General features: G+C 41.6%; 2 protein-coding genes across 2 annotated transcripts in view; both read left to right on the plus strand.

Moving 5' to 3' along the window:
* The first annotated feature begins 696 nt into the window (after positions 1 to 696).
* Positions 697 to 5,840, plus strand: si:ch211-180a12.2. Its single transcript, XM_046069626.1, has 11 exons — positions 697 to 995; positions 1,250 to 1,555; positions 1,797 to 1,907; positions 1,999 to 2,160; positions 2,596 to 2,826; positions 2,922 to 2,972; positions 3,063 to 3,317; positions 3,410 to 3,760; positions 3,893 to 4,165; positions 5,076 to 5,348; positions 5,560 to 5,840. Exons 1-11 carry the CDS (start codon positions 980 to 982, stop codon positions 5,589 to 5,591), a joined length of 2,061 nt encoding a protein of 686 aa, XP_045925582.1. The 5' UTR covers positions 697 to 979; the 3' UTR covers positions 5,592 to 5,840.
* A 652-nt stretch (positions 5,841 to 6,492) lies between these two features.
* LOC123983482 (neurofilament medium polypeptide-like) overlaps positions 6,493 to 11,459 on the plus strand; it is a 5,789-nt gene continuing 822 nt past the window's right edge. Inside the window, exons 1-2 of the mRNA XM_046069736.1 lie at positions 6,493 to 6,709; positions 8,479 to 11,451. Of these exons, the coding sequence (XP_045925692.1) occupies positions 6,656 to 6,709; positions 8,479 to 11,451 (3,027 nt within the window). The 5' untranslated portion in view covers positions 6,493 to 6,655. The remainder of the gene's footprint in view (positions 6,710 to 8,478; positions 11,452 to 11,459) is intronic.

The following is an 11,459-nucleotide window of genomic DNA, read 5'->3' on the forward strand; positions in this document are numbered from 1 at the left end:
ACCTGAACTTCTCCCCTTCCCGTGAGGACCAAAATGTGACTTTTGGCTGCAAAGTGTCACACTTTGGCAGCTATCAAGAGATGGATTTCCAACTCAATATCACCTGTGAGTGACACAAATAATAATAATAATAAAGTTTATTTATATAACACCTTCCCAAAACAAGGTTTACAAGGTGCTTTACAGGGTAAAAACTACAAACAGAAATCATGAACGTGTTAATCATAAAACAGTGAGAGCAACAGCACCATCAATAAAACAATAAATAAAATAAAGCAATAAAACACAAACACGGTAATAAAACACTACTGTAAACATAAATGCTGTGGGAAGGTAACCTAGAAGGATCAGAAGAAGGATAGACAATAAAAGTGCATTTGAAGAGATAGACTTAATCATCCTAACTTCCTCCGGAAGCTTGTTCCAAAGTGTTCCGGGCTTTATTAGTGATACGTAAGTATTTTAAAAACATCTCTAAAACTAACAGGCAGCCAGTGCAAAGATGAAAGGATAGGTGTAATGTGCTTTCATTTTCTGGTACTAAATCCTGCATTTTGGAGAGCTAATTTTAGAGAGACTTTTTGTTGCAGACAAGGTAGTTACAATAATCTAGCTGCAATGCAGTAAAAGCATAAATGACTGTTCCAGAAATGGCTAATTTTTAGCAAATTTCCTAAGCTGAAAAAAGCACGACTGTATGAGAGATTTGATGTGGCTGTTCAAAGTGAGGTTGCTGTCAAATAAAACACCAAGGATGGAAGTTATTGGGGTCACTGCTGAGGTATCGTCTGCATGAAAATGGAAACTGATGTTGCATGATCACCTGAGATGTCCCAATGCAGCATGCAAAATGTGAACAGAATAGGGCCAAGCACTGAACCCTGAGGAACCCAACGATGCAGCCATGAGGTGGAAAAGCTAGACTCAGCAATACTAATACACTGTCTACTATGCCACCGATGTCCACTCATTGCTCTCAATGGGAAAACCGGAAGGTGTGAGTGGGACAACATTGAGTTATTATTTTTTAAACCTAAAAGTTGATTTGCAACAATCTTCACCAGGACTTTGACTAATAAAGAAACTTTAAAAGTAGGTCTAAAATTGTTGACTTAAAATGACTTTTCTTTGATGTAGAAGTAGAATAGCTTCTTCCGTACCATCATTATAGTACAAACTGTGAGACTAATCTGATTAAGTCTTTGATGAAGCCAAAAGTTTTCAATAGTTATTCTTTGTCTGTCCTCAGATATCCCTTCTGTTAGACTTTCTGTAGTGCCCTCAAGCTCCAGTATAATTCCTCTCACTCTTTACTGTGATGTGGAGAGTTTCTACCCAGAGGAAGTGTCTGTGTCCTGGCTTCAAAATGGCACAGTCGTTCCTGAGCTCCCTGCCACTGAGCAGAACCCAGATAGGACCTACAGAACCAGACGCTATTATACTTTGAGCCCCGAGCAGAGAGAGCAAGGTGGAAAGGTGGAGTGCACAGTAAACCAACCTGGGGTGGTGCACCCGGCTAGTGGCTCAGTGTTCCTAGAGAAACTGGATCCCCAAGGTACGATTTGAACTTGAATATTTGACATGACCCATAAAGACAAGATACGAGTGAAATCACTGGGGGTTTTTTCAGTTTGAATGATGGTTTGATGTTAAAGCCCCTGAAATCTGAAGCTGGTTTGGAGCAAAGTCTGAGAACTACTACTATCCTACTTTTAGAGTTTGGAGACAGTTGCAGTATTGTGTGCAATGTGTGCATCCTGTTCTTCATACTTTAAATTTAATCTGTTTCGTCTCAGATGAGCCTCTAGTTTTGACTAAATCAGCCAAAGCATCTGTTGCTATGATGTGTATTTCTGTGGTGCTGGTCTTCCTCCTCTGCTTTGGCTTCTCTTGGAGAAGAAGGGATGGTAAGTCAGAACCTCCCTTGCAATTATATATTTGTGACCCTCATCACAAATGTTTGGGAACAATGTCTCAATTATTTCTCCCCTCACTCAGAGAAACTGAAGTCTCTGAGTGTTTCAGGCATCATCCTGCCTCCACGCGTGATTGTAGGTCGAAAAGGCAGGGTGTCAGTGAGCATTGAGGGCAGGAGGGTGGACCGAGTCCAGACTGCATGGTTCCTCAATGACACCCCTATCTCTGACACTTCACTCACAGGTAGGAAAGCTTACACAAATCCACATAACTAGCAGTTACTGGTTAAGAATTCTTTGACCGCACTGACCTTGGTCTGTAATCACAATATTTTTTGCATATTTGTCCTTAGTTCCTAATGTATGTCAGGCTATTTCTTTAAAGCTACTGAAGAGGAAGTAAAAGGGAGGAGGTGGGGCTATATGTTGGTTAAGACAAGAAATAAAATGTGTTTGGATTGATCTCATAATAATACATTAACGTGAATGATGGCACATGAAATATCTTTTATTTACATCCAACTACTCCTAAAATGTACCATGTTTTCTCTTTTACACTTAATTCTGCTAACAATTTGCAACCTTATGCACATAGGAACCTCCAAAGCTAACTTTAACTGCCTCTATAACCCCCTAACCACCATCCATCTCCCATATGGTCTAACGCTCACCTCCCCAGTGTCAGAGAAAGGTCCTCTGCTGCCCTCCAGAGGCGAGAAGGGTTACTACAAGCTGCACACTCAGGGGCCGCTGCAGTTATCTGGAGGTGGCACTCAACAGCTGATCTCCTCCCTCACATTCATCCCCCAGTTATCTATCCACAAGGGGGCAGTGTTTAAGTGTCAGGTGTCCTACATGGGCAAAGATAAGATTGCGGCGGAGAGGGTGTCGGAGAAGTTTACAATTCTGTGTAAGAAAATATTTTCAGTTATTCACATTACCTCTGCTTTTCTAGGATTTTTTTCTATTGGCACAATAGAAATGTTTGTAAATGTTGTCGTTTAGCTGCTCCAGAAGTATCAGAAATCCAGCTGGCAGAGACACCAAATGACTCTGGTAAGACAAACTGGCTGTCTTTTTATTGTAGTACAATACATGTAAAACCTTTGAGGTTGTGAGACGCAACATCTCTTCAATTTCTTCCAGATGTCATCAGCCTGACAGTACGGGCAACACATTTCCATCCGGATGTCATTACCTTCCGCTGGTTCTGCCAGGGGAGTGAGCTGAGCCCTGTGGCTTCCCAGGCCTCGTCCTCCCCTCATCCCAATTCTGAAGGCTTATTTTCAGCCTTCAGCCAGTGTAAACTGCCCCGGAGTGAACTGGAAAAGGGAGGCACTAAAGTGTGGGTGAGTGTCCACCACATTACCCTGAAGCAGCCGGTCACCCGTGAGACCAGAGGTAAGAAAGAGTCGAAGAAAAGACATGAAACTGAACAGTATATGTTATATAAATAAAAATGAATGCTTAAATCTCCACTTTATCCCAAACAGGCTTCATCAAGAAGCCGTGTGTATCCGAAATCGTCAGCTCCACTTCTTCTCCTGATCAGACTTGGACCCTGGCATGTGAAATCACAGATTTCCACCCTCCAAACATATCAGTCACCTGGCTGAAGCTCAGAGACGGAGAGCAAGATGACAGAGAGGATGAGGTGATAGAGGGAGGAGAGATGTGGGGCCCCATACAGGCCCCAGATTCCAGACTCTACAGGGCCACAGCCACTCTGAAGAGAAGGGCAACAAATCAGGAGAAAAAGGAGATAGGAGGAGGGGTTGTTTGTAGAGTGGAGCACTGTTCCCTACTCGAGCCTGTTGAGAAACACTGGAGAAATGTTGACATGGGTATGAATCATGATATTATCCTTACACTATGAAAGCTATTCTTACAATATATGAACCAAAGGTAAATAACAATAAATGCACCTGCTTTTATGTGTTTTCAATCACTTACACTCTCTGTTTGTTTTCCCTTAGTTGCTCCCTCCATTCCTCCATCGATGTCGGTCTGTTGGAGCAGTGAAGGAGTTGGTGTGTTCTCTCTCCTGTTGAAGGGAGGTCACCCCAAGGTCAAGTTACTCTGGGCAGCGGGAGGATCCACTCTTTCACCACTGGTGTCCAATGAGACAGAGGAGATAGGAGACGACGGACAGAGGGAGCTGAAAAGTGTGTGCGCCCTGGAGAGGTCCGCAAGTCTGCCAAGTCAGAATAACAAACAGCTGGGGAGACAGAAGAATGGACACGCAATAAGTACTTGTCATTACTATATATGCATATGTCATGTTTTAAAGAATGGTAGAGAGTTCAGAACGTATTTTATTAGGCACCCTCTGCTCCGCTAGTCATGTATTTTCCATTAGTCCTTCTAAAAAATAAACATGATGACACTTTTTCTTTCTATAGAGGGTCTAAAATAAACAAATGTCTTACTGTAACATTTGTGAGTAACATTTCAGAAAAGCTTAGTTTTAAGATAAACATGCAACTACAGATCCTGTTCGCTTAAGTCTGGGAAAATATCCCTGGTGACATCAGCAGGGTATTATTGGGCTTCTTTTCAAAGTCTACAAGTTTTTAATGGGAAGCGTGGAGTTTAAATAACATTTACTTGGTGGGTAGCATCTAAACATGCTGTTGCTGTTGCATCATGGGAAGTGTAGGAGCCAGCATATACAGTATTTAATGGAGATTGAACCACATTCTGTACAAAAAGTCAGAATATCCCAGCCTCTGCGGTATACATTTTTATCGTTGTTTCGTTGATCTGTCTCTTGCAACGCAGTTTTATTGAAGTGCAATTTTAAATTGCTGGATTATCCTTTAAAACATATCCAGTAGGTAGAGTTTTATTTAGTATGTATACTTGTAAGGTGTGAAAACTCGATTTACAATAAGATCTTAATTGACCCTTAATTAACCCTTACTTCTGAAGTACCTTTTTGCTAATTAGTTGGTGTTGCATACCCAGCACTATGGCCCTCTGATGCACCTCGGATATGCAGAAAGACAAATTACATACAACCTTGTGCAAACTGGCCAATACAGTATTCCTTTTTTCTCTTACAGAAAAAAAGTAAACAAAGTTTTACATTTTATTTCTGTATAAACCACTTTATGAGTGTTGGTGTTGTTTTCAGTTTTGTCTGGTGTTACTTTACAGAAACAAAAGCTGCTGTCATAGACCCGGATGCCGAAGGAATAGACTACATCGATGAAAAAGTGGACGGAGAAAATAACATTCACAGGGATGAGGAAACAAAGTCGGAAGTGGATGATGACAGTGACAAAGAACGTGAGGAAGACCCGGGCGCGCTGCACATCAACAGAGTCAACTTGAGGAGGAGTGCGAGAGAAAACGAGAGAGCGCGTTTAAGAGTCTGTGTGGAGATCACACACCCTGCACTCAAGCTTCCTGTTTATCGAACCTGGACAGGTATAAGGATACAGTATACGTAACGCCATCTGTTAGTTGAATGTCATTTTTAAACATACATGCATATCACAGTCTACATCATGAAAAAACCCTCACTAAAGTCATGAAATGTGTTAGGTTGAGTGAAAGATTACTAATGGGGGTCATTTCAGCTTAAAAGTAACACTCAACAGGAAGTTTGTTCATGCTGATCTTGTGTACTCTCTTTCAGAGCCCTATGAGGAAATTATATCTTCTGCATGAAAACCCTGATGTGTGCAAGAGTCCCTCTGTTATCTCACATACATCTAATATAGTAACTATAAAGTAGTATTCATGTTTTTAGGGTATGGAACAGTCTTTGATGTGATCAACAAGTGAGGTTTTGCTTTCAACATATTTGGTGTATTTATTACTTTATGTTCTTAATCTTTCATCCATTACTTGTTTTCTAACTCCATCATTTTTACAAATGTTCATATTTTTGTACAAAGAATAAAATGGAAAATAATATCTAAATACAATCTTTGGAGAGATGTTTGCTTGGATTCTGTTTTTGTGTCTATGAAAATGGGTCAACAGGCAAAGTAACTGTTGTTCTCTTCTCTGGTAAGTGAGATATCAGTTGTTGGTCAACCACTGAAATAAGTTCTCATTTTAAAACGTAGCCTACTTCTGTTTTTTTCTTTTGCACGCTGACCACAGGATTGTCACTTCACAGTGCTGAGCAGAGGAGGTGTTGCATGGTTGAACTGACTAATTAAGATGTTTAGTTTAGAACTTCACTCATCAGTGAACCATATGCCACTCCTAAATAGCCTACTGCTAGTCTGTAGTGGGCCTTAACTGATCAAGGGACCTAATAGCCTTGGGGTGTCCACAAAGATTAGATCGGTTTGTTTATATAGGGAAGTTGGCCCTAATGACAGTCGCACATGGCAAAATCAGTTGCCCAATGCTGTAGATAAAACCCCGGTGTCACACATTAACTCAGGAACCACACATACTGTCCTGCCTTATCAGAAGCTCTGCGCACATCCGCAAACTCTGCAACGCGTAGGCTTGATGCACCGGCAACTGAGCTGTGTTAATCACCCTCTTCCTCATAATAATACACCGGACATATATGTCATTATACGGAACTAAACTGTGACTTGTAGGGGAGATGTCCAAACCTGGTCGCGTTTGGATGGAGCTTGTTGTCGAGTTATTGATCAACCTCGAGTTGGGAAATTAAACAGACAGGCTGGTTTGATTTGTCAACACGGTCACACGCAAAGGGAATTAAGTCGGATGGTCAGGGAGTCCAGGCCGAGGAAGTTTTGAAGATGGACCCCGAGAGTCCCGTTTCCAGGATGGAGAGGACTTTGTGGACATTTTGGGTGAGCCGCTGCATCATCTAAAACTAAACGTGTCAAGAGATATCTGCTGTAATTTTAATGTTAGAGGCACTGAAATGTAGACGAAGTCTCTATCTCTTTATTCTCTATCTCGCTCTCGCTCTCTTGCACGCATGCGCGCGCGCGCGCGCGCGCACACACACACACACACACCCTATGCTGTCTGTATATTGATGTCCCTTTAAATAATGAAGAACAGCATTGACAAAGCAGTTTGTTCAGGGTGTGAAAATGTAGCCCACACTATAGTTCCAAAAGTATGTGGACACCCAAACATCCCATCACTATGGGACTAAAGGTTTTAGAATTTTGTAAGGGATTTGTTATTTATGCTTTATTTTACAGGTCTGTTATTTCCTCCACAATTTTCTAATAATTTCAGGAACCTTTTTTAGAAAAAAAATCTGTAATTTGGTACTAATTTTACAGAAAATAGAGACAAAGAAAAAACATTTATTCATCATTCACACATCATTGGAAACTTTATTTTGATGGTGATTTGCAAACTTTTCTGTAGACAAACTGTACATTTCTGCATGATCATCTGACCTGGTGTAAACTGATTTTAAAGAGTCGACCTTACACAAGCTTATAGCATTTATTTGGAATTGATATTTGATGTTTCACAAATTGAACACTATCTGTATTTTGTCTATAATTGATGCCAAATTACACAGTTCTGTCTAGGAACCTTCCTATGAAATTATTAGGAATTTATGGACCTGTCAAGGAAAGAAACGTTACGAATACATTTCCCCTCTTCCAGCCACAAGAGAAGTAGTGAAGTTTGGCACTGATGCTGGATGTTAAGGCCTGGTTCACAGATAGAGTTTCAGTAGACATTTTTCTCAGTAGACATTTTCACTTGTCTTTATAGAGAAAACACACATGTAACTAAGAACACTGATGATGGTTGTATTGCATTTAGGAGTGTCGTGTTTCATGACTATGCTTAATGACAATGTTCCCAAACACAAAGCAAGGGCCATAAATGGTTTTCTGAGTTTGGTTTGGAGGATCTTGACACTGGCCTTGAGGCCTGACTCAACTCTTCTGGGATGAATAGACCTTTTTCACAGGAGGTATAACTAGTATCATTAATAATGAATGCAATAACTTTTTTTGGCCCTGGTGACAGTGCAGTAAGCTGTAAACACAACACTGACATCATATAAACTAAGTGTGGCAAATATATTACCCATATCTACTCAACATTAGCATTTGTTTGCCCTTGCTTTGTGTTTGGGAACATTGTCATGTTGAAACAGGAAAGGGCCTTCTGAAAAATGTTACTACAAAGCTGGAAGAATACTATTTCATAAATAGCATTGTATGCTGTAACTTTAGGATTCCCCCTAACTGAAACTGCAGTGCATCCAGAAAGTATTCACAGCGTTTCACTTTTTCCACATTTTATTATGTTGCTTTTTTCTTTTTTCATTTTATCCCAAAAGATAAAAAACGCGTCAGACCAAAAGTGAAAGAAGGTAAATGTATACATACATACATATATTTTTGCAGATATAGTTTAGGTGTAATAATTTAGAATATTTTTAAAGCTAACACAACAAATGCACATGGAATGCATGTTGAGGAAAACAAGGTGAGAAGAAGGGTGATTTATTTGAATCAACTGTAGCAATTTCACAAGACAAATTGTGTAAAAAATGTAGAACATATATTGAACAAATGTTGACTAATACATAAATAAGTCAAACATCTTCCTTTCTTTCTCTCCATATCATTCTCAGTACTACGTAACCGAAGCTGTGAACAGATTCCTCAGGCCAGAGCCCACTGACATCATTAGCAATGACCCAAACTCCACTCAGGAACCTGCAGTTGAGAGTGAGCCTGCTAATCACGCAGAGGGTGAGGCTAGCGGAAGGAGAGTTGATGAGGACCAGTCTCTTGCGACAGCCTCTTTGCTTAACCCATCTCGGGCAGCTATTGCCTGGGAACTTTGCACCGCAGACATCGACTTAGGGCCTGATGAGGAAAGCATACAGTGCGAAGCCCAGCTGAGCAGAGGCAGTGAGAGCAAAGTATCTGAGGAAGGTGAGGACACAATTGAGGAACATTTCACGCAAAAGGAAAGTAGTGATGCAGGGCTGCCCATCGCTAAAGATGCAAAAGAAGATGAACAAGAAGAAAATGGCGATCGGAGATTGTACACTCATGGACAAGATGAGATGCTGGAGAATGATGAGTATGAAGAATATGTGAGCACCAGGCCGCTAAGACTTACAGGTGAGGCAATGAGTGAGGAGATGGAGAAAATAGATGGAGCTGGTGATGAGGAGACGGAGAGCGCAATGACCCCGGATGATCATCAAAAAAGGGATGAAAACATAGGAAATATCCAAGTAAAGGAAGAAGATGATAAAATGCGCCATATAGATGAACAAGATTTGGTGGCAGAAGACATTGAGGTAAAACTCTATACAATCTCTGATTTGAGTTTAGAAGAGGATGATATGCACATAGAAGAGGCAAAGTTGCAGAGGGATGAGGCAGATACAGAGGTGATGCATGATGAAGTGCAAAGCAGTGATGGTGTGTTACTGCTGGCCTCTGAAAATGAAAACAAGTCTGATGGGGGAGCAAGGCAAGTTGAAAATCAGTTCTCAGTCTGTGAAGAGTTGTCTGATGATGACCAAGATCTCAAGGGAGACCCAGGCTTTACTTCACTGCAAGCTCAATTGCAAATGCTCCACAACAAAGGTGGCATTGAGCCTGAGGATGAGCTCACTGTTGTTGAACGAGAGCATGTGATGGCTCACAGAAGTGAAAGTGATAAAGCAGAGGATGCGAAAGAGGAGGAGGACGAGAGCACATTGGATGAGAGGGAGCAGGGCGCTGCCATTGGGGAAGAAAATGGGAATGAGGCTGAAAAAAACCAGACAGCAGATGAAGTGCTGGAGCAGGAAGACACTGAAACAGTTACAGAAGGCCGTGAAGAAGAAGACATTTTAACATGCAGGGGAAAAATTGGGCAGAATGCTGAAACAGAGCTGCACACAGATGAATTCACACATGTAGAAGAAGAAGAAGATGTGGCTAAGGACACTGAAGTCCAAACCAAAACTAGAGAGACAGATGATGTTGAAACAGAAAACTCAGATGTGACAACAACAGAGATTTCAGGAGATGGGAGATTTTTTGATGAATGTCAAGTAGAAGAGGAGAGGCTCTCCAGTGACATAGGAAAGAAAAAAAGTTACATGGAAATAGCATGTACTACCACCACAGTTGAGCCTGAAGGCGAGACTGGACAGGAAATAATCGGAGAGTTTCAAAATATTCCCCATGGGAAATGTGAAGGCCGGCTTGTTGTGTCGCAGGAGCTAAATTATCCAGCATACGAGGAAACACAAGAGGGAGTTCCTGAATGCAACAATGAGACTGGGCCAGATGAAAATACAACACAATGGTTCCTGGAAGTAGGAGTTTACAAGGAAACCCAGACCACCCAATTACCAGAAGAGGTGGAGAGGAAAGAGCCGGAGAGCCTTCAAAACAGTGGAGCTGACCATTCACTGGTGATGGAGCATATGGAAGAGGAACAAGACAGCACAGAAGATATTAAGAATAGCTTTGATTTGGTTGTGGAGGAGCATGCAGGAATACCGCGCCTTACTGATGCTGAATTGCCACAAGAAACGGAGAAACCACTTGTTAAACCTGTCATTCAAGAGTCAGGACTTTTCTTCGAGGCAGAGGAAAAAAAGTTGTCGGTTGACTCAGTAAAGACGGGGGTGGAACACTCAGAGAAGAAATTTGAGACGGAAGTCACCTTAAGAGATGAGGCTGACAAGACAACAAAAGAGCTGCAAGCCGCTGAAAATGAGAACAAGTCTGAAGAAGGAGCAAGGCAAGTTGAAAATCAGCTCTCTGTCTGTGAAGAGTTGTCTGATGACAACCAAGATCTCAAGGGAGACCCAGGCTTTACTTCACTCCAAGCTCAATTACAAATGCTCCACAACAAAGTTGGCGTTGTGCCTGAGGATGAGCTCACTGTTGTTGGACAAGAGCATGTGATGGCTCACAGAAGTGAAAGTGATAAAGCCGAGGATGCGAAAGAGGAGGAGGACGAGAGCACATTGGATGAGAGGGAGCAGGGCGCTGCCATTGGGGAAGAAAATGGGAATGAGGCTGAAAAAAACCAGACAGCAGATGAAGTGCTGGAGCAGGAAGACACTGAAACAGTTACAGAAGGCCGTGAAGAAGAAGACATTTTAACATGCAGGGGAAAAATTGGGCAGAATGCTGAAACAGAGCTGCACACAGATGAATTCACACATGGAGAAAAAGAAGAAGATGTGGCTAAGGACACTGAAGTCCAAACCAAAACAAGAGAAACAGATGATCTTGAAACAGAAAACTCAGATGTGACAACAACAGAGATTTCAGGAGATGGGAGATTTTTTGATAAATTTGAGACGGAAGTCGGCTTAAGAGATGAGGCTGACAAGACAACAAAAGAGCTGCAAGCCGCTGAAAATGAGAACAAGTCTGAAGAAGGAGCAAGGCAAGTTGAAAATCAGCTCTCTGTCTGTGAAGAGTTGTCTGATGATGACCAAGATCTTAAGGGAGACCCAGGCTTTACTTCACTCCAAGCTCAATTACAAATACTCCACAACAAAGTTGGCGTTGTGCCTGAGGATGAGCTCACTGTTGTTGGACAAGAGCATGTGATGGCTCACAGAAGTGAAAGTGATAAAGCCGAGGA

Source organism: Micropterus dolomieu, linkage group LG14, assembly GCF_021292245.1.
Source record: "Micropterus dolomieu isolate WLL.071019.BEF.003 ecotype Adirondacks linkage group LG14, ASM2129224v1, whole genome shotgun sequence".
Taxonomy (NCBI): Eukaryota; Metazoa; Chordata; class Actinopteri; order Centrarchiformes; family Centrarchidae; genus Micropterus; species Micropterus dolomieu.

Coding starts and splice junctions, on each gene's coding strand:
- si:ch211-180a12.2 (XM_046069626.1), top strand. Junction 2,973..3,062: donor AGAGACACCAAATGACTCTG/GTAAGACAAACT, acceptor AATTTCTTCCAG/ATGTCATCAGCCTGACAGTA. Junction 3,318..3,409: donor GGTCACCCGTGAGACCAGAG/GTAAGAAAGAGT, acceptor TATCCCAAACAG/GCTTCATCAAGAAGCCGTGT.